General features: G+C 38.5%; 1 protein-coding gene across 1 annotated transcript in view; it reads left to right on the top strand.

The window, feature by feature from the left end:
* LOC126278108 (ATP-binding cassette sub-family G member 1) overlaps positions 1 to 5,306 on the top strand; it is a 463,862-nt gene extending 458,556 nt beyond the window's left edge. The window contains exons 10-11 of the mRNA XM_049977984.1: positions 3,556 to 3,714; positions 3,848 to 5,306. Coding sequence (XP_049833941.1) covers positions 3,556 to 3,714; positions 3,848 to 4,198 — 510 coding nt within the window. The 3' untranslated portion in view covers positions 4,199 to 5,306. The remainder of the gene's footprint in view (positions 1 to 3,555; positions 3,715 to 3,847) is intronic.
* Positions 5,307 to 24,667: the final 19,361 nt, after the last annotated feature.

The following is a 24,667-nucleotide window of genomic DNA, read 5'->3' as shown; positions in this document are numbered from 1 at the left end:
GATGACCACTCATAACTAAGTAAGAGGACTTTCAAATCACCAGTGTAATGGTAGATGACTTCAAAGTGGTGCATGTAAATTCATCACCAAGTGGCAAGACTAGTTTTTTCCTGAAATAACTTGCAAACTTACTGTGAAGCAACATGAAGATAAACATCCTTACATGTCAGACTTCTATATTGAAATGGGAAAATGATGATGATGATGATAATAATAATAATAATCAAAATAAGACACCATTTTGAAGAACTGAATTACGTGAAGCAACAATATGTACACAAACAAGAGTGACTCCTCTTAAGTCACAGTTACGCACGTAATTATCAACATTAGTAGATGTTGTTATGAGCCATAAGTAGTTCTAACAGAAATACCTCATCATTATGGATAGCTGATCTGCTTTTGCAGAAGTAATGACCTATTGCTAGAAATGAAGAACACAGTTAAAGAAGTCAGTATAATCAGTGAGAAAATCACAAACATCTTCAAAAGTAAAAAAGAAAAGCTGCAGGCTCAAATACTGGAATCCTGTTGAAGCGTTACAACATTGCAGGGAGCTACATGGACTGAAAGGTACAGCTGAAGTGGATAACTATAAAGTTTTATGAAAGACATACATTAAATTTTTTGTAATTCTTTCCACTGTTGAGATCGCAAAGCTGGTGACTTAGTGGAATGGGCAATGGCTGCCAAAGTCAATCTAATTGATCTGCTTTTTAGGGTCCAATTTTTCACCCTGTGTTTTATGTCAGTGTTATGAATAATTAATTGAGTTCTGTGGCTAATGATTTGAGTCATGCAGCAGACTCAAGAGAGGACTGCAGTTTTATCATTGTGTTTTGTGTTAAAAAATTTTGTGTGCCTTTTGTGAATCCTTATCCTTACCAATCCACAATATAAAAAAATTGTAGTCCTCAGTGAATATAAAATGGTACTCGATGTTTTGAAGCACACTAATATTATCACATTCTAACATATATTGACCAATTATCAGATATAGATCTATTAATCGGGGGGGGGGGGGGGGGGGGTGTTTTACTCTGGAACACTTTTCAGATTGTCACCTCTAGTCTCTAACATATTTTCCTATTCCATTCTGAAATGATAGCATTCACTTTTTGTGTGGTGCAATCTATTTTGGAAATTACAAAACATTGCTGCAGAAAAATAATGCTTTTTCAAAAGTGAAAAACTTTCTAAGATTCACCATGATCATGTACCTAGGAACAAATGTTCTCTTCAAATCTTATTGTAGTGTAATAAAAAAAATCTTGTTAGGGCTGTATTTAATAATATATGTATTACATTATTACTCTACTACACACTAATAATTGGCAAATGAATTCATATTAAGAAGAAGTATTATCAGAAATTAATTGAAGTTAAAAATATTTTGAAGTAGATGATGTTGTCAGCTAACACAAATTTCCACTTTCAGTTCAGAGAAAATTGTTCAGACACTGACAGAATTTTACTCTCCATTAAACCCCATAACTGAAGAATTTACAATATCCTCCAAACACCGTATATATAATACATTACATGCCACTTAAATATGTAGAACTCATAATACTGTAAAACTCCATTTTTACATTCGTGTGTTTCACATTTTCCCACTTTTTACATTTATTTTTTGTCAGTCACAGCAAGAGTCATATTCTCTCAATACAATGCTTTGCTGTTATTAACAATTCTATGTTGCAACATTTCCACACATTTTAAGTTTTCTTTGACGTTATCATGATCTGTAACATTGATTTTCATACAGATTTCAGCAGAATGTGCGTCATATTCCTGCTCAAAGTCAGAACAAAGCAGAAAACATAGACTATACACAACGAAATTCATCATATAATGCAGCATTAGTGTAGTAAGCAAGATTTTCATTGTTGGCATGTTGGATCACACCCACCTGTATGATTAGTTCATAGTGTTTGGAAGGGTGGGAAGTATTCTGAATCACTGTTTTAATGATAATCATGATGTGATGCTATTGACTCTAATAGCAACCTTCCTTCTGCTCATTGTATTGTATTATTATAGCTTTAATTTAATTTCATAGTCACTTATAAAAATAAATACTGCTTTTGAAGCTGTAATTGGCTTTCACAAATCATTGTTACTTCTGGTTGAAAGGCATTAATCTTTACCATGCATGCAGTCCTAGGTTGTACAACATGATGTGATACATAAATATTCCTCCTCAAGGTGCTATGTAACATGATGCTAGTTTTGGCCCTCTTTTTCACCCAGGACATCCCTGGACCAAGTAACCTCCCTGTCAGCAACAAGCTGGAGATTTATGCCCATTGTCCTGTTTATAAAGACTGCCAGCTTTAGTGTTTTCACCAATGCAAATACATTACCTTAATGGGTAATGATTTTGTTTACCATAATTTTATAATGGTTATCAATACTGAATCTCACATTGGAACACAAATCTCTTTTTAATGTAGTTTTATGAAAGATTTTTGTTTCTGCATTTTATTTACGCCACTGGACATACTCAGAATGAAGAGGAAAGTCTGTGCACATGTTTGTTTGTGTCACCACTTACCCACTGCCTTTGTGATCATGGAAGCAGTAGTTTAGTGCTAACACACACTAATGCACATTTTCTTATTCGTTACAATCATGCATAATGGTGTAAATAAAACACAGAAGTGAAGGCGTTTTGTGAAACCACATTAAAAAGATATTTGGTCTTAATGTGAGACTCATTATGATAATCATTATAAAATTATGGTAAATAAAACTTTCAGTACAATATTGGTTAAAATACTAAAGTTGTCAGTCTTTGTAAACAAAGGACAGTGGGCATGAAATCTGCAGCTTTTTGTGTTTCCTTTGTTTACCTGTATTTTACACTTTCATGCATTTTACACTTTTTGGGACAGTCCTTCGAAATGTGTAAAACAGGGGTTTTACTGTAGTTAAAAATGCTGCGTAAAACACAACTTCATGCCTCTTAGCAACAAAAAGAGTAGAAAATGTTGGAAACTGCTTATTAAAGTTTCTAGTATGCAGTCCTTTGAGTGATTTTAAAATCACTGGCGAGGAAACATCATGTACTCCTGAAACTTTGTGGCAGATTAAAACCATTTGCCAGCCATAGAGCCAAGTGTAGGACCTTTGCCTTTCGTAGGCAAGTGCTCTACCAAGTGTGCTACCCAAGCAGGACTCACAACAACCCATCCTCACAGTTTTACTTCCACCAGTAGATTTCCCACCTTCATATCAGCACACACTCTGCTGCAGAATGAAAAATTCATCTTGCATTCCCAGGTGTGTTCTCCCCTACAGAATAGGGGCCAGAGTCTAGTATGCAAAATGCATAAACTAGTAGGAGACATCTCATTTTCATGGTATCTTTTCATGTGCTTTGCATAATTAAAACATGACATAATTCTGAATTTCAATTTCCATTGTTTCATTTATGCATGCTAGATGTGAAATAAGATACTCACTTGAAATTAATCACTTTCTTCATTCATTTATGTGGTGTGCTACCAGTGTCAAATATTTCATTTTGTTGTTTTTGTTTTTTATATTTAGATGATGTTTGCAGCAGCACATTCAACAGTTTCATATTTCCTAACTGGTCAACCTCAGGAACCTTCACGCTATGTGATGTTTGTCTGCATTTGCATGTTGGTTGCAGCTGTTGCAGAAAGTTTTGGAATTTTTATTGGCATTGTTTGCCCAGTTGTTGTTGTAAGTAGTTCTTTTCACTGTCCAAAAGAGATGCAAAATAAGATTTTGAACATACATGATATTAATTGAAAGTGAAACATTTGTGCTGTGTTCTTGCAGTCCTTTAATACTTTTTTTATTTTTTATTTTACAGAATGGAACCTTTTTTGCATCAGTGTATACAGCATATCTAATACTGTTCTCTGGATTCATGGCCTTATTGAATGACATTCCTTCTTGGATGTTATGGATGGCAGATATTTCTTTCTTGCGTTATGGTGTTGAAGGCCTAGTTTGTGCACTCTTTGGTAATAATCGCAAGCCAATACCCTGTCCACCAGAACATATGTACTGTCACCTTAGAACACCAAAAAAGTTGCTTCAGGAGCTTGGAATGGTTGATGTACAATACTGGGTTGATGCCACCGCTCTTGTCGGCTTCTTTCTATTATTTAGGATCATTGGATATTTTTTCCTTCGAAGACAAATGATGAAAAGTAGTTGAGAAGAGTACAGTATTTAATTTTTTTCTTTGACTGGGAAATATTGGATACTCCAGCAACATAGGTTCTGTGAACTAAGGTGCTGCTATTCAGTATTTTTACTCGCTACCTGGTAGCATTTGGAAGGATGAGTAACTGACATATGGGGATATGTAAATAAGTACCCCCTCTGCCAGCTGGAAAAAAAAACAGTTTCTTGATCACAGAATACTGAAGTGGCAAAAGGTTTGCATGTGTAATTTTAATCAGATTCAGTGAGACAGTAAATATTTGCTAAGCTGTCTGATTACATGTATGTTGTATGTTCTAATGCAACAAGTACCTGTTGTCAACATAGTTTGTTTGCCTACTTTTGTTAGGCTTATACAAATACTTATGGAACTACATTTTCAATTGTACAAAAATACACAAGTGATGTAAAAACTTCTTTGCAAAACATGTCTGATTCTTGTGTATTAGAATACTATAAATGATCTGTGGGTTACCTCTGGAACCACCATTGTAGTTTATCTGTTCTCCTAAAGACCAATGATATCATTTAAACTGTCTGATATTTCTCACTGGATTTTACCAGAAAGAGGCAAAATGTATCATAATGAAGCTCAGTATGTATGATATGTGATGTCTAAATATGGGTAATTGTTTTGCTAGTAACAGATTACAGACTCCAAAATGAATCCAGTACTGCAACTATAAGCAGAATTTCACAATCTGTGTATACAGTGCTGTGTTTTAGTGTATTATCAGTGTATCAAAAACAATTTATAATGTAAAATCCTGAAGATTGGAAATGTTTAATTCTATACAAACGTGAATTGTTGAGCTGAAATATTTATATTATTTTAGATTATTTTAGCTTTTATCACATACCTGACTAAATATGTATCAATGGCTTTTTGCTAAGGAATGCAGGTTACTTTTTGTGATTCACACAAAGTATTTTTTTCAGTACTGCACATTTCTATAACTTCGGGGTGTGCACTAAACTTGTGTTGGTGATATGAGTTGCATGTCTATGACTGAAAAAATGTTAAATTTTCTGCACTGAACAATAAAAAAGTTATTTCAACAATAAAGAAATCTCATGTTTGACAGGAGTAAGAGAATGACTTTTGTGGTGTTATTTAACCATCTTCACAAATTATTAAAATGATAGTTTGCTAGTCACCATATAGCGGAGATACTGAATCACAAATAAGCTTTTTGGCCAAAAGCGTACATATTTGACAGTCTTTTTGTTGTGTCTATCTGCAACTCATTATCTCAACTATATGGTGAGAAGCAGGTTATCCTTGTCATAATACTATCATTATTCTATCCTGAATTTTCCATAGGTTTATTTAATTATTCTGATATATAAGGAAATAACTACAGTGGAGATTGTTTATTTCTTCCTGTTTTGAGATACACTATAGCTATGACATTAATGAAGTGATAAAAATATGTGATCTTTTATGTTATTTCAATTTCAAACTGACTGCTACTCACTGACTTTAAGAAATTATAAAAAGATGTGTGAATTAAGTTAAGCATAACAGCTGCCAATGGATATCACCAGTCTTTCACTACTTGTCTTGCCTGGCTTCAATGAATAAAAGAAAAAATGATGCTCATGGCTTATCTACCCATTAAGGTAATGTATTTGCATTTGTGAATATGGTCAACCATCAGTTTTCGAAGGGAATGATGACAATGAAAATTTGTGCTGGCTCAGGACTCAAACCTGGATTTCCCACTTACCGGAAGCAGTTGCATTTCCATTTGGCTATCCATGCACAACTCATGGCCAGTACCAAACTTGCATCATAATTCAGTATAATACAGACACTATAATATCATTTTCTGGTAATATATTGAAAGTACATCATGCTTCAAACCTAGTATTTGATCACAAAAGGGAGATATTGAATAATAGAATCATAAACAATGCCTTCATCACTATGTTTATAAAAAAATGCTTTATGAAGAACATTGGGAAGAAATTTGAGAAGCAGGTAATATTGGTAAAAATACAAATTTTCCTTGAACTTACCCCTACAGAACTTCAAATGCTATTCTCTCCTAAAACAAATGAGGTAAACTTTAAGCCAAAGGAGAGCTGAGCAATGGAAAACATCCTGAATTAATGCATTCTGTGCCAGAAAGAGAACTCTTTCTAATTTAGAGAACAGAGTATAATGGAGAGACGGAACTGTATTACCACCAGTTTTCTGTATCCTCTTGTGTGTTATTCAAAAATCAAAATGTCTGTACTACATAAAAAGGAGCCCTTCATAAATAAAACAAAATAAAAGCATTCCAGGTCTTACTAAAGTTTCTAGACAACAGCTAAGACAGAGATGCCAATGCCTTATTACATTGAGAGCTTATATAAAACTCAGAAATATATAAGATAAGATACTTTATTGTCACATAACATGTTTTTATACAATCATTCAATTGAGAACATTTGTGACTCATCAGTCATTAACCTAAATTGTTACAGTATTTTATATACTACAGGAAATACGTCATACATACATTGCTTATTACAATAAAAATACAACATTATATTTTAAATCTTTTTGTAACTCATCGGATCATTACTATAGCCTTCACACACCAATATGAAGTATGGATGTACTGAACGGGATACCAACTGCTATATAATTCTATATATAAACATGAATATAAAGTGAACGTGTATACTTTGTATCTATATGGCTTTGAAAGTATACCATTTGTACTTGCATCTTTACTCCCTATTCCTATTTATAAATTCTTCTAAACTATAACATTGCTTTTTATTCATTTAGAAATTCTTCTAGACTATAATAACATTTGCTTTTTAGGTATGTGCCAATGGTCTCCAATGTGGATTCACCAAATATTGACCTTATCTTATTTCTGATCTTCACAGCCATGTAATATGGAGTATTCTCATTTACTGTGAGTCGGTGACAAGGTAGCATGTACTTCAATGTATGTCTACTTTCATAGGCATGTGTGAATGTATTTCCTTCAAACAGATGTGAGTTTTTCTGTTCAAAGAGAAGTATTTCATATATGAAGATGGAAGGTATTGTCATGAAGTCCACGCTTTTGAAGAGTGGTTTACATGAATGTCTACTATTGGTTCCTGTCATTGCTCTGATTATTTGTTTTTTGTAGTTTGAAGATTCAAAGGAGGTTTGTCTTTTCAGCACCCCAGAATATTATTCCATATCTTATAAGTGTTATGAAATACCCAGTTTTCTTCACTGTTAAATCCGTTACTTTGTGTAGTACCCTCATTGCATAAACTAAAGTATTTAATCTCTTCAGTAAACTGTCCACATGGTCGTCCCTTGCAAGTTTATATTTAAAGTTATCCCAAGAAATTTTACAGAATCAACTGTGGTCAGTTCTTTACCTGAATATTCTATTTGTGATATACATTCAGTAGTTTGTTTGGTCCTAAAGTGTATGATTTGGGTTTTTTCAAGATTTAATTTCATAGCATTATCTTTTATCCATTGTTCAAGTTGTTGTAGAGTTTGTTTCATGGTACTTACTAATTCATCAGTGTTTTTGCAGCAGACTACAGCAGTTGAGTCATCTGTGTAAAGTATTGTATATGTATTTACTTTGTTAGGCATGTCATTTATGTAATATAAGAACAGAAGTGGTTCTAATATCGAGCCATGAGGCATGCCTGCTTGAATTTCTTTCCAGCTAGAGCAAGTTCTCTCTCCCTTTTGATGTATCACCACCCTTTGGTATCTGTTTTTGAGATAAAATGAAAACCATCTTATAGATTTTCCATGAAAGCCATAGGTACCCAATTTTTGGAGCAGTACCTTTTATTATTTTACAGAGTTGAGGTGCAATACTGTCACTTCCTGCATTTATGATATTTGTTGGAATTTCATCCCAGCCCACAGATTTAAGATTTTTTAGGGATTGTATGATGTTAGCTACTTCGTGACATGATACTGCAGTAAATTTAAACTCTCTTCATTCCTGCAGTACTGCATCAGGTCTTATTTGTGGAAGTAAGAAGTTATGAATTTTGTTTGTGGTTATGAAGTACTTATTAAATTCTTCACAGATGTGCCGAGTGTTAGTAACAGTATTCCCACCAATTTCGAGTTTGTAGTTAAAATGTTTTGTTTCTTCAGTACCTGTTTCTTCCTTGACAACCTGCCATACTGCTTTTGATTTATTTGAGGCATTAGCTATATATTGTATTTGATTTTGTACCTAATACATTCAGCATCACAGTTGGTTTTTGCTTCCTTATGCATTTCGCTCTTTCTAATGCTAGAGATCCTGATACCTTCCGTAATCCATGTCATACTTTTATTGTATTTATCATTTGTTGATATGAGGGGAAAGCATTCATTGAAAATGTTCTTGAATTCAGATATGAAAGTGTTGTAATTATTGTTTACTGAACAATGCTGAAGGTCCAGTGGGTTGCCTTTACTTTCAAAATAAGTGTGTTTATATTTGGATGGCTGAAATTTCTGACCAATTTCACTGTGGGCCTATATGTTTTGTCTATGTATGGCAATGACATAAAAAGTGCTGAGTGATCAGATATTCCTAAGTCTAATACATGTTTTTGTTAATTCACATAATTTTTGCTTCTCACTATATTATCAATGCTTGTGGTAGAAGTGGCTGTTACCCCGGTGTACTCAGTAAAATTTAGTGTTAAGCCATTTGTAGCCAACAAATCCTTCAGGGTGCTAACAAATCTGTTTTCGTCTCTTATATCTATATTAAAATCAGAACAAATTACAATCTTTTTATATGGTTTCCCTACCGGCAACCTACTTAGCAGAGTTTCCAATTTCTCTATAAACGCCCTAGTAGCCCAAAATTCCAGGACATAATATATGCTTATGATTAGTAAACCGTATTCAGACAGCTCAATGCAACAGCTTTCGAATACCTGTTCCTCATTTAAACAATCGAATGTCGTTTTGGCTTCGAAGTTGTGTGTCTGTTCAACTAATATACACTCCTGGAAATTGAAATAAGAACACCGTGAATTCATTGTCCCAGGAAGGGGAAACTTTATTGACACATTCCTGGGGTCAGATACATCACATGATCACACTGACAGAACCACAGGCACATAGACACAGGCAACAGAGCATGCACAATGTCGGCACTAGTACAGTGTATATCCACCTTTCGCAGCAATGCAGGCTGCTATTCTCCCATGGAGACGATCGTAGAGATACTGGATGTAGTCCTGTGGAACGGCTTGCCATGCCATTTCCACCTGGCGCCTCAGTTGGACCAGCGTTCGTGCTGGACGTGCAGACCGCGTGAGACGACGCTTCATCCAGACCCAAACATGCTCAATGGGGGACAGATCTGGAGATCTTGCTGGCCAGGATAGTTGACTTACACCTTCTAGAGCACGTTGGGTGGCACGGGATACATGCGGACGTGCATTGTCCTATTGGAACAGCAAGTTGCCTTGCCGGTCTAGGAATGGTAGAACGATGGGTTCGATGACGGTTTGGATGTACCGTGCACTATTCAGTGTCCCCTCGACGATCACCAGAGGTGTACGGCCAGTGTAGGAGATCGCTCCCCACACCATGATGCCAGGTGTTGGCCCTGTGTGCCTCGGTCGTATGCAGTCCTCATTGTGGCGCTCATCTGCACGGCACCAAACACGCATACAACCATCATTGGCACCAAGGCAGAAGCGACTCTCATCGTTGAAGACGACACGTCTCCATTCGTCCCTCCATTCACGCCTGTCGCGACACCACTGGAGGCGGGCTGCACGATGCTGGGGTGTGAACGGAAGACGGCCTAACGGTGTGCGGGACCGTAGCCCAGCTTCATGGAGACGGTTGCGAATGGTCCGCACCCCAGGAGCAACAGTGTCCCTAATTTGCTGGGAAGTGGCGGTGCGGTCCCCTACGGCACTGCGTAGGATCCTACGGTCTTGGCGTGCATCCGTGCGTCGCTGCGGTCCGGTCCCAGGTCGACGGGCACGTGCACCTTCCGCCGACCACTGGCGACAACATCGATGTACTGTGGAGACCTCATGCCCCACGTGTTGAGCAATTCGGCGATACGTCCACCCGGCCTCCCACATACCCACTATACGCCCTCACTCAAAGTCCGTCAACTGCACATACGGTTCACGTCCAAGCTGTTGCGGCATGCTACCAGTGTTAAAGACTGCGATGGAGCTCCGTATGCCATGGCAAACTGGCTGACACTGACGGCGGCGGTGCACAAATGCTGCGCAGCTAGCACCATTCGACGGCCAACACCGCGGTTCCTGGTGTGTCCGCTGTGCCGTGCGTGTGATCATTGCTTGTACAGCCGTCTCACAGTGTCTGGAGCAAGTATGGTGGGTCTGACACACCGGTGTCAATGTGTTCTTTTTTCCATTTCCAGGAGTGTACGTGATCCCCCATGCCCCTTTTTTCTGCAAACACTCGATGCTAACTTCTTTCCTGAGAGTGAATTTAGTAGCTTGACATTGTCCCATTTAAGCCAATTTTCATTCAAATATATGACTTTTACAGAGTTAATTTGCCCTAAGAGTATTTCTAAGTCATATAGTTTGTTCATCATTTCTCCCGACACACCACCTATGTTTAAGTGCATTATGAAGCTATTTTTACTGACTAAAGAATTTACAGTATCTATTAAACTGACGGGAAAGTTTACACCAATGTGAGTTTTTACTGCAAATTTATAAAACTTTGAAATCAGAAACAATCAAATACAGTCACATTAGATTTGGTCTTTGAGAACTACAGCTATAAGGATATATTGATCATCTCATCTACTTTATTCTGAGAGTTTACTGAACATTAAAATTGTATTGCCATGCCTTGAGAATGGGGCATCACAAGCTATGAGTCTGTGGGTGACTGCCATCAAGAAAACCTAAGTAACTGGCATGCATATCTTCAGTGCTGCCTCACTGGTTGCACTTCATGTTTGATGGGTTGGGCAGTCTTTAACATCAATCTGCTGTGCTACTCTTGAACATATTTTGGCTCAAATGTAATGAGATTCTTAGAGAAAGAAAATCTTATGTCCAAACATCAGTGTGAGCATAGAAAGTATCATCTCAAGCGATACAGTGCTTCCATTACTTTTACACACTATGTCCTATGAGAGCTGATGCTGGCCAACAGGCATATTCTATATCAGAATGAAAATTTAACTCTTTCGTGGAGAGAGCACTAATATGAAACTTCCTGGCAGATAACAATTATTTGCTAGGCCAAGACATGAACTCAGGACTTTTGCCTTTCAGGGGCAAGTGTACTACCAACTGACCTACCCAAGTGTGACTCACAACCCATCCTCACAGCTGGAAACATTCTTCATGTTATATGTAAGCCATGTCTCTGCAATATTCTTTCTTCCAGGAATGTTAGTCTTGCAAGTTTCACAGGAGAACATCTCTGAAGTTTGGAAGGTAGGAGACGAGGTGTTGGCAGAAGTAAAGCTGTGACGATTGGTTGTGAGTCATGCTTGGGTAGCTCAGTCATTAGAGCACTTGCCTGCAAAAGACATAGGTCCCCAGTTTGAGTCTCAGTCTGGCACACAGTTTTAACTTGCCAGCTAGTTTCAAATTCTACATTCCTTGATTTACAAAAAGCATTACACAGAATACCATACTGCAGACTGTTAATGGAAGTCACATTTTGCATAATTTGTTTCCAGATAAGCGACTAGTTTTAAGACTTTTTGAATGATAAAACCTATCCTGTTGTCCTGAATGATGACTGTCATCAGGGACAAATGTAGTCTGGGAGTACTTTGGGCTGTCTGAGAAGTCCACTCCTATTTCCTAAAAACATACAGGATTACAATTATTGAACAACATGGAAGAAAAACATATATTAGTTATAAACTACAGTGTGCACACACTTTATTCAACTTGTAAATATCACTATGGATATTCAGATTTAGGTAATGACTTGTTCAATGTGCCTTCCAGCATTATTGACAAAGTGGGGCAGATTTATAGTGAAAATCTGCATGACCTGCTGAAGTATCAGAACATTGATGCTGTTGATGACCTCCTGAATGACTGTTTTCAGTTCAGGATTGTTTCTGGGTTATTTCTGCACACCTTGTCTTTAAAATAGCCCCACAAAAAGGAGTCAGACATGTTCAGATGTGAAGAATATGGTGGCTAATCAAGGCCCATGCCAGTGGCTTCTGGGTACCCCAGAGCTAGAATGCGGTCCCCAGACTGCTTCTCCAGGACATCAAACAATCTCCTTTTTCTATGGGATTGAGTTCCATCTTACATGTACCACATCTTGTTGAAATCAGGGTCGTAATGTATAAAGGGGATGCAGTCATCTTCCAAGACCTTCATATATCATTCAGTAGTCACCATGCCATCAAGGAATATCACACCGATTATTCCTTGACTGGTCATTGCACACCACACAGTCACCTGTTGAACGTAAAGATACTTCCTGATCATGAAGTGCGGGTTCGCAGCCTCCAAACACATCAATTTTGCTTATTGATGAACCCATCCAAATGAAAATGGTTGACAACAGAAAGGCATGTGCACATGCACATACTAATTACCATCATGTCCTAACACAAATCATTCAGAAGTTATGATGGTTTTATTTCATATAGTTAAGTCATTATCACCCTGTACATAATTTTTCGGATATGGTGTGTAGAAATATGAGGCTCTTCACTGATGAAGCTGTTGTGTATGGGAAATTGTCATCATTTACTGACTGTACAGCAATTTAGGATGACTTTGACAGAATTTCTGTTTGATACAATGAATATAAGTCTCCTTTTAATGTGGATAAATGTAATTTAATATATACAGTTAGAACAAACATTCCCACGAGGTTTTAATATACTATTAATAGTATGCTAGAGCTTCAGTCATATTGATTAAATATCCAGCTGAAGCACTGCAAAATGGCACAGAGTGGAAAAAGCTCATAAGGTCTGTTCTATAGAACATGAATGGGTGCCTAAGGTTTATTTGGAGAGTTCTGGGAACGTATATTACACCCATGGCAGAGGCCCTAGGTGGTTGGTCTCTGTAGTGGCAGGATTAAGTTCAGGCACCATTATGTTATCAGGAGGCTGACCTACGACGGCTCAGGGAAAGATCATTTACAGTCACACATTTTATTAGAAAACAAGCTACAGTACTTGTAGCATCATTCCATAATGGCAGTCCTCTCTTAGTATGTGACAACGGAAGTATACATGGCAGTCCTGATGCAACAAGTGGTCAGTGACCTGCTGGCAGCTCTGCCAAGGCTGGGTGTGCCAGCAGACACAGAAGTCCATCATAACTCTTGTAAAGGAAGACAGCTCCCTGTAAGAGTGTCCCCCTTGTGAGTGGAGGCACACAGCATCAGTTTGCATGCCCAAGTACAGGTGGTGGAATGACCACCATCTCAGTCATGAACAGCTGTCCTCCAGGACAGAAGGCTGGTGTTAGCTGAAATGAACCCAAAGATGGCCCACCAGTGGATGGAATCTAATCGAAAGGAGTGGACTTAGAACCAGCAGTAGGCTTACTGGTGCGGAGCCCAAGTCTTGTAGAGGCTTCTTGCATGGCCATTTTACTTGTTGCCTGGCATATTTTTCCCTTCATAGATGGTACTGCCAGACTGAAATGATTTTAGCCAAAAATGTTGGGTGTTTATACAAGGTCAGTGCATATTTGTTAACCTGAAGCACTGTTTCCAACAATGTTTACCAAAATAAGGTAGGAGACATAAGACATAGCAACTGCCCTGCTGTTACTGTGGTCACCCTGACTTTCTACAGTGTTGTCAGTATTGTGGGCACTGGCAATCCACTGTACACATACACACTGGTGGTATTGCTGCTTCTGACATAAGTGTTTTGCTCAGCTCTGTGCTCACTGAGATCCATAGCCTTTTTACAACTTCACACTGTTGCACTGAAAAATTGTGGTGGCACTACATACTTCCCTCTGATGGTAGATCCATTCCCTATCTCTGAGCTTAGTCTAGTCACTTTGTGACACATTTCCCACTGGCTTTCCATTTACACATGATCTGCAGTTTTCTTAAATGACTACTTATCAGTTAAGAGGAAATTTTACCGAACTTTTCTCTCCCATTGGATATCCCTTCATATCTACTAAAACAAATTGGTTCAACAGATCCCTTAAAAATTACACAAAATAAAGTACATCAGTTACAATGACTTCCACCAACTCACATACTCCTGTCAACTCCTCAACATGGTGTTAACTGTGCATCCCTTGATACCACTGTACAAAAAAATGCTTCAAGTGCCATATCATCAATCTCATCAGTGTATTAAAGCTCAAGGTCCAGTCCCTCAGAGCATTTAACGGAAGCGCATCACCTGTAAAATATCATTAATCATAGATATTCATATTCCTACTACAAAATTACAATAAATATAGAAAAAACAAATGTAACACTGGAAAAGTCTTTCCCCTGAACAAATTCTCACTTAACTGTATTATGCACTCAACAGGTAGTCCAATCTGCTGTTATCTGATGTACTGAGTGGTCACACAGGTGGGTGATTCTCCACCTAAGGCAGATGAAGTCTGCACAGAACAAAGTCAGAGCTATTAAGTTGCTGGATATTGTGATGCTCTTGGTCATGACTGTATGACATTGCTTATTCTGGTATTGCTGTACATGTTTCAGCATCATTTCAGCAGAAATACATCCCCCTGTATTATTATGAGTTAGTTCAGGGAGAGGATGAAGTTGTATTGTAGAGTACTACTGAGATAAGTTAGGTTTAATGCTGGAAGTAGTCCCAACAGTTTCTCATGTCTGTAGAACTGTGGATGAGTTGTGTTCATGTTGGTGATTCCTGTAACAGTCACCGGGAGGTGAAACGTCAACCCCACTATTTCACAAGTTGTTCCACTAATTAGCAGCCCGCTGCTAGGCAGTTCCAGCAATATTACTACTCAGTCTCCATGTCCCTTCTCTCATCCTCTGAGATTACCATTACATCCCTGGTCTGTACAGCAGATCCATCCCTAGGACTCCTACTCCACCCTTAGTGAGAAGGTGTAGCACCATCATGATTGCAATGTCTCTGACCTGCTTTGGTGTGCAGCAACCTGGAAAAATGAAGCCATGATTTCTCTCCCTCCTCCTTTTGAAAGTACTTACAGTCCCCCACATAACTTCTTGCATGAACTGATGACAAACAGAAATCCCTTTGAAGGTGACTACACACCCAAAGTACAACAACAGTATTTACAGTCTCCCCTGCACCCCCCCCCCCCCCCCCATATTTCTTTTAGCAATGGGATCACACTGCACAGAAATTACATACGCTCTCCCTGACCCCCACCTCTTCAATAAGAACACCTTAGTTAAAGTTACAACACCCAAATAATATTACACACTTCTTACACTAAACAAAATTGCCTAAGACTCTTCATCCTTTTCATATTTCCGAGATCTCAATCCATATCTTATCTTGTGTGTAGAGGGTGCAAGATCCTTTTGGTTGTCATTCTATCTTTCCTTGCTCTTTTCTTAGCATCCAGTGCTGACAATTGCACAATGAATCTGGAGCACCTTGAAATGGTTGTAGGCATCATTCAAGTTGACAACTATAGCTTGACATTTACTGGTGACATCATCTCGATCACCTGGTATGGCCCCTGGTATTGTGTAATAAACTTCTTGCTCTTACACTTTGTGGTATATGGACTTGGTAGCAATAACCATTGCCCTACTCTATACTCTGATATGTTTCTATAGTTCCCTTAATGTCTTTGTGAAATTCTGAACTGGCTATACATTCCTCCAAATCTTTCACTTAATTGTATGAAATAGTAAAGCCATTTTTCCCCCATACACTGTCTCATACAGAGAAATTGCAGTGTTGGTGTTCAATTTGGAATTATATACTGGAATGGCAAATGGCAAGTAAACATCCCAATCAGTATGGTGGCTGATTTGACGTTCTAACTAAACATCTTACCAATAGTGCAATGTATGCGCTCTGTTCTACCACTAGCTTATGGGTGCAAACAGCAAACTCTTAGATTTTGCACCTCTAATTAGTGACATAACTGCTTCATCAAACCTGACATGAAGTTGGTATCTTGGCCCATGATTGTCATTTCAGGGACACCAAGCTTCAGCAACCAGTTATTCACAATGGCCTGCACCAATTGTTGGTTTGCTAATCTGGAATAGTGATCATTGCTACATATCATAAGAAGAATCCAGTAATGGAATGTTATCATTCCCCACTTGTGGCTAAAAGGTCCTAAATTGTCCATTCCTGTCATTTCTAAAGGCTCTAGAGCAGTACGGTGCACATGGTACATAATTCTTTGTGTACTGCTCTATGCCCTTTTTCCTTGTTCTTCACCTGTAATGTTCTGCCACTCTTTGACCCCTCTGCCCCACAATCTTCATGCCCAGATAGCATGTGATCAAGCATTTCATTCAGCACTACTTCCTTTATCTTAGTAGGCACTACTAGAGTAGTTTCGTTGTCCATCATTTAAAACGTGCAGCAGGTGCATTGTAAACAGCTTGCAGTCAGCATCAGCAGCCTTCACTGTCTGTCACTCCACAAGGCGGTGATGCAATGTCCATACCATTGTAAACTTTCAGCTAAACCTGTCCACATTTTCATGCTACCTGCCTCAAAATCAAAGTCACTCAGTCACATTGCTGCTCACCCTGTGACTCTGCTTGAAGGATGCTTCAACCCTAACAACCACTTTAACATTGTGTGACTGCTTACTACTTGAATATTTTACCATACAGTTAAATCTCAAATATGTAACCCCATATATCAGTTTTAACATCTTCTTCATTGTGTAGTAATTTCTCTTGACTTTTTTCATTGTTGTGAGGTGTAATCTACTGGATCTTCCTAATCATATATTACCTAACTAAAAACACAACCTAATGCCTGGTTTGAAGTGTCACATGATAGTAGAAACTGCTTTTCATAATCCAGAAACATCAATGTCAGACTCTATGCGAAACGTTCTTCAAGCTTCTCAATTGTGACTTGATGCTCTGTTGCCCACTGAAATTTTACACTAAACTTTGCAAGTGGCTGTGCGATATCCACAAACCACTTCATGATTTTCTGTTGTTGCTCAACCCCAAGAATGTTTTTAACTCCTTACTTGTCCAAGGAGTAAGAAAATCCTGTGCCACCTGTATTAATTTCAAGTCCACCTTTATCCCTTCCTGACTAAAAACATGACCCAAATAACTCACTTCTTCCAAACAAAATGACACTTTAATGTACAGAATGTAAGATGTGCAACATGTAATCTCTTAAACACTTCTCTCAGCTGCCATGTCTGATATTTCATATCCCTTGAAAACACAATTATATCACCAAGGTGCACAATATATTACTAAGGCTTCAATCCCCTTCATACCCTGTCCATCAGTGGCTGAAACATGGCTGGTTTTCAGTGCAAGTGTCATTCATTGATACTTATAAGACTTGAGAGTACCAAAAACTCAGGTTTTGGTAGGTCCTCCAGAAACACCTTCAACTGATAATACGTGCACCTTAGATCTGTTGCAGAGAAGTACTGGCACTCCTTCAAGTTGTCAAGGGTTCCCATAATATTGGGTTTTGGATATTCATTTGTTAGTGTTTTATTATCCAACTGCCAATAGTCACAAAAAATTATACTTTTCTTGTTCCATCCGTTGGCTCTTTGGCTACTGCTCCCCAGGGGATAGTACACCTCTCTATTATGCCATTGCTGTGTTGTTGGTAAATGAAGGCCTCAATAACTGGCTGTAAATGCTGAGGCATGCAATATGTTTTCTGATATAGAGATGCTTTGTTGACTGTTGGACATTGTTGGTAATGGGCCCTGGGAATTAAATAAATTCTTGAATTCCACTAAAATTTACTTTATTTCCACTCTCTCTATTCCTTTACATATTCTAGCTTTCTCATGTAATGCATTTGGAACGGCTTGTATATGATTATGGCCCAGACATGATGTACTCAAATCATCTCCATCCAAATTGTCCAAAGTCACTACCAATAATCCTTTGGTTAGCTTCACCTCATCGGCATCAAAGTTACCTACATTGGCCAGTACCACTCTCTCCCCATCTGTCTCTTATATGCATACAATACTTCTCTGTATAAAACATTGTGATGCATCATTCTCTTGTAATGGCTCTTTCATATACCTGTACAACAGGTACTTCTGATCTCATGCTCACACAAAGTAGATTTCCTTTGCCTTTTGCAAATTAATCCCTAGTGAATTTCTCCACAGGTTAACTGGTTTAACCCACAAAGATTTTAGCATGGTGGGTTTCACTGTTTCCTACCTAGAAAAACAACAAAAGTGAAAGTTTCTTACCCCTTAAAACTCCTAATATACTACACTCCACCTCTGAACATCATTCAGCATCACTGAAATTAAATGGGAATGGTACCTTGCGGACTTGAGATTTCTGTTTACGTTTAATGCCTGTATATTTTGCCTCTGTCCATTCCTCCCCTTGATCCTACAATCCTGCCACTGGTGCCCAAACACAGCATACTTCTCACATTGTGGATAATGGCACTGTCTCTGGACATGTGCTATACGTCCACACTTATAACACCTCATGTCAGTTTTACTTGTTGTGAACACCTGTTGCTCTATGTCCTCCTTGTCCATAGCCGTCCTAAAGATAGTGTTCAGGTCCTTTGGTATACGTGCCCAAACCTTCCTAGAGGTATCAGGTAGCAGGACCATGGGGAAAGCATCTAGTACCCATCCTTTTCCAGGAAGCAGGGCTAACCTTATTCACTTTGTCACTTTCTGTTAATTTGTATGTATGACTATTGAATTTTCATATTCTATCACTGAAACTCTTTGTCAACTCATAGTGCTTCTGTGACAGTCCACTCAACTGCTCCTGGAGAAACCTCATGCTATTGTGTTTCTTATAGTATTGTTGGAGCCCTTGTTCCAGTTGCTCAAATGTTAGTTCATTCCTCAATTCCTCATTTTGTGCCACAAATGCTTTTATCTCCCTCATCAATTACATCTTAGCCAGTGGCAATTGCTGGTCATTGGATCCAAACCCAATCTTTGCTGCTGCTTCGAGATATCCAGGAAGGACAATACATACATAGATGGTTTGTCAGAAAATGGAGTAATCAAATTAGTGCCGGCTGAAGCCACCAACTGAGTAGACAAACTGGATGAAGCCCAGTCTTCCTTCATAGCAATCATTTGCCTATGCATTCCACCCTCATTCAGTATAAATGTGCTACTTGATTCACTAACAACTTAATTATATCATGTCCAGAAATTTCCTGCTTCCTAGACTTGGTTGTTGTGGATGTTTTTTCCCCAGTACACAACCAAGTGCACTGAAACAACAGTGCCATTATAATAAACACACAGAATCGTAGAATACCACCTATACCTGGAGTCCAATCATGAGCCATTTTGTATTGGTACACTGTCAAGCAGTACAGCTATAATCTGGCACATAAGAAATTCCTGTGATACTGTCTCAGCACACAATGCATTGTGCCCTAATAGGTTGCACTGCAAGCACCTTATTGGTTGCAGATAGTACTCCCTAGCATTGCCATACAATTGTGACAAATCAGCCAGTTCCTCTTGCTTCATAAATGTTCTCAAGCTGTCTTGAATCCACCTTTCCTGCACAAAAAAGTAGGAGAAGAAAAGCAAAGTAGTTCATTCAATTACCCCACTGTAACTCTCAATGTTAACCACTGCAGCTGCGACATGATGCTAGATCGAACTGTAATGTCCATATTGGAGATGATAGTGACACCAAAATGTAGAGGCCTGCAGTGAGTAACCTCTACAGTGGCAGAGTTGTGTTGTGGTAATGTGTTGTTGTCAGGTTGTTGACTAATGGTGGTTTGAGAAAACATTATTAACAGTTACACATTTCACTAGAAAATGAACTACAGCACTCATAGCATTACTTCAGTGTGGTAACATCCACTTGATGTGAGCACTTTAGCACTAGGTCTGCTGGAATGCTGATGCATAACTTCCATAGCAGCAGGTCCAATGTCTTGGTACAACTTTGCAACTCAGGAAAAGGCACACCAGCAAACATGGAAGCTCACAGTGATTTTTTTAGCTGAAGATGGCTCCCAGTGGTGATGTCCGACCTTGCAAGTGGAGGCATACAGGATCAGTTTGCCTGCAAAAGTTCAGGCAGTGGAATGGGTGCCCCACCTTGATCATGAATGGCTGCCATCCAGGGCAGAAGGCTAGCTATGGCTGATGTGAGCCCAGTGGTGGCCCACCAACTCTAAGGTACAAAGTCCATCAGAGTGGACTTAGAACAAACAGTAAGCTCATCAGTGGGAGAGTCCAGGTCTGTTGATATTTCTGTATCTGATATAATGGTGTTTTGATGAGCTCTCCACTTCCAGGCTTCCATGGTCCTTTTGCAACATCTATGTCAGCAGTGCTGTTTCACTCTGTAAGCACTGAAAAATATTTGCAGCACTTCACTAGACAAGACACAACTCACAGAATTCTTGTGCAACCCATACTTGAGACCTGCTCTAATATTTGAGGTCCCCACCAGATCAGATTTGAAATAGGCATAGAAATGGTTCAAGGTGCACTGCTATGTCTATTAACATATTATCCAATTAATTTTGATGTATTACAGAAATAGATAGAATCAGATAGATTATATAATGGTAAGACAGAGATTAAGAACCAAGTATTAAATTGTAAGACATTTCCAGGGGCAGATGTGGACTCTGACCACAATCTATTGGTTATGAACTGTAGATTAAAACTGGAGAAACTGCAAAAAGGTGGGAATTCAAGGATATGGGACCTGGATAAACTGAAAGAACCAGAGGTTGTACAGAGTTTCAGGGAGAGCATAAGGGAACAATTGACAGGAATGGGGGAAAGAAATACAGTAGAAGAAGAATGGGTAGCTTTGAGGGATGAAGTAGTGAAGGCAGCAGAGGATCAGGTAGGTAAAAAGACAAGGGCTAGTGGAAATCCTTGGGTAACAGAAGAAATATTGAATTTAATTTATGAAAGAAGAAAATATAAAAATGCAGTAAATGAAGCAGGCAAAAGGGAATACAAACGTCTCAAAAATGAGATTGACAGGCAGTGCAAAATGGCTAAGCAGGATGGCTAGAGGACAAATGTAAGGATGTAGAGGCTTATCTGACTAGGGGTAAGATAGATACTGCCTACAGGAAAATTAAAGAGACCTTTGGATAAAAGAGACCCACTTGTATGAATATCAAGAGCTCAGATGGAAACCCAGTTCTAAGCAAAGAAGGGAAAGTAGAAAGGTGGAAGGAGTATATAGAGGGTCTATACAAGGGCAATGTACTTGAGGACAATATTATGGAAAAGGAAGAGAATGTAGAGGAAGAAGAAATGGGAGATATGATACTGCGTGAAAAGTTTGACAGAGCACTGAAAGACCTGAGTCAAAACAAGGCCCCAAAAGTAGATAACATTCCATTAGAACTACTGACAGCCTTGGGAGAGCCAGTCCTGACAAAACTCTACCATTTGGTGAGCAAGATGTATGAGACATGCGAAATACCCTCACACTTCAAGAAGAATATAATAATTGCAATCCCAAATAAAGCAGGTGTTGAGAGATGTGAAAATTACCGAACTATCAGTTTAATAAGTCACGGCTGCAAAGTACTAACGCGAATTCTTTACAGATGAATGGAAAACTGGTAGAAGTGGACCTCAGAGAAGATCAGTTTGGATTACTTAGAAATATTGGAACACATGAGGCAATACTGACCCTACGACGTATCTTGGAAGCTAGATTAAGAAAAGGCAAACCTACATTTCTAGCATTTGTAAACTTAGAGAAAGCTTTTGACAATGTTGACTGGAATACTCTCTTTCAGGTTCTGAAGGTGGCAGGGGTAAAATACAGGGAATGAAGGGCTATTTACTATTTGTACAGAAACCAAATGGCAGTTACAAGAGTTGAGGGGCATGAAAGGGAAGCAGTGGTTGGGAAGGCAGTGAGACAGGGTTGTAGCCTCTCCCCGATGCTATTCAATCTGTATATTGAGCAAGCAGTGAAGGAAAGAAAAGAAAAATTCGGAGTAGGTATTAAAATCCATGGAGAAGAAATAAAAACTTTCAGGTTCGCCAATGACACTGTAATTCTGTCAGAGTCAGCAAAGGACTTGGAAGAGCAGTTGAACAGAATGGATAGCATCTTGAAAGGAGGATATAAGATGAACATCAACAAAAGCAAAATGAGGGTAATGGAATGTAGTCGAATTAAGTCTGGTGATGCTGAGGGAATTAGATTAGGAAATGAGACACTTAAAGTAGTAAAGGAGTTCTGCTATTTGGGGAGCAAAGTAACTGATGATGGTTGAAGTAGAGAGGATAGAAAATGTAGACTGGCAATGGCAAGGAAATTGTTTCTGAAGACAAGAAATTTGTTAACATCGAGTATAGATTTAAGTGTCAGGAAGCCATTTCTGAAAGTATTTGTATGGAGTGTAGCCATGTATGGAAGTGAAACATGGACGATAAATAGTTTGGGAAGAAAGAGAATAGAAGCTTTCAAAATGTTGTGCTACAGAAGACTGCTGAATATTAGATGGGAAGATCACGTAACTAATGAGGAAGTATTGAATAGGATTGGGGAGAGGAGAAGTTTGTGGCATAACTTGACTAGAAGAAGGGATTGTTTGGTAGGACATGTACTGAGGCATCAAGGGATCACCAATTTAGCATTGGAGGGGAGTGTGGAGGGTAAAATCGTAGAGGGAGACCAAGAGATGAATACACCAAGCAGATTCAGAAGAATGTAGGTTGCAGTAGGTACTGGGAGAGGAAGAAGCTTGCACAGGATAGAGTAGCATGGAGAGCTGCATCAAACCAGTCTCAGGACTGAAGACAACAACAACAACAACAACAACAACAACAACAACAACATTCCAAAAATGCTCCATGAACTTAGATGGGTATCACTGAAGGAAAGGGGATGATCATTTAGTGAAAATCTGTTGAGGAAGTAAAGACAACCATTGTTTTCACCTAACTGTTGAACTGTGTTCAAAATTCATCTTGCATATGGACAAAATAAGGAAGATTAGGGATCATACAGAGGCATACAATCTGTTGTTTTTCCATGTTATTTGCAATTGGATGACTAGCAATGGTACAATATACCCTTAGCCTTGCAATGGACCGTGGCTTACAGAAAATATATGTAAATTTAGATGCAGAAGGAGCTTGCATGAAGTTTATATTAGTAAAGCTGTTAATTATTCTGGCAATAATAGCGATTCTGGAAGATTATTAAAATGTTGTTCTGTTTAAATATAACCATTCTTGAGCTACAATTTCATCTGTCAACAGTTTTGCCTGTATCCTGATAAATTCACATATGTATTGGTGATGCCAGTCTCTAAAATTGGAAATAAACAAATAGTATCCTGAGTAAGTTTAGAGAACCAGTGTTTTCAACAGATTGCACAGCTTTTCTACTGTCCCAAACTGCTCATCTCACATGAGCAGCATGAGGACAGAATAAGGGAAATGGGAACTGATACAAAGGCCTACAGGCAATTGTTTCTCCTGCACCCTGTTTGCAAGTGCAACACTTACTTCAAAATTTTCCAGATGTCATACTGACTGAAAATTATAGTAGAACTTATTAACTACCTCTGAATTTGGCTTTTGTTCATTTGTTAATTCATTCCTTCATTATATTTCATACTTTTGATTATGAAAAACAAACTTCAGAAATTTAGAAATAATCAAGGTGCGCAAACACAGCACTGCATACAAAATGTTATAGCCCTATGCCACATTGTAAATCTGAATGTGACACAGGCCAACAAAATCTCACACTTAATGAAGGGATCACAGAAGACATGTTTCACACTCTTCTCATGAAGTATCTCTCAACAGTGGAGGAATTTATCATGTGGTGCCAGTGCATACAGGAAAGAACAACAGAAAAAAAATCTGATGAAAGATGTATGACTGCCTCCCAAATGTGGCCCCTATGGTAGTCTTGGAAGACCCCATGATCTTGCCTCTCTCACACAACACAGAGTGAGAGAAGAGACACATTGTTTTATGGAAACCATAATTTTTGGATCGAATAAGAAAGGGATAACAGATATCAGTGCCAATCTCACACCTAAGGAGGTAACAGAGAATGTTGAAGAAGAGACATACATATCTCGAGCAGTAATCTCCGCCACCAGCCAAATGTACCATAGAGGCAATTTCTGCCAGTGAGGTGATTTTTGTTGTGGCAAGATCTAGTCATAAAATTCCAATCACCAACTTTGTCATCAGACTGTGAAAATATTTTGTTGGTTTCCACAAATACATGGAGGAATGATCGTTATAATAAAATAGGAGCGATCAGAGCTTGCATGGAAAGATATAAGTGTTCATTTGTCCCACATACTGTTAGAGCATGGAATGCTAGAGAGATAACTTG

This window comes from Schistocerca gregaria, chromosome 6 (assembly GCF_023897955.1).
Source record: "Schistocerca gregaria isolate iqSchGreg1 chromosome 6, iqSchGreg1.2, whole genome shotgun sequence".
Taxonomy (NCBI): domain Eukaryota; kingdom Metazoa; phylum Arthropoda; class Insecta; order Orthoptera; family Acrididae; genus Schistocerca; species Schistocerca gregaria.
This window is presented reverse-complemented; position numbering and strand designations above follow the sequence as displayed.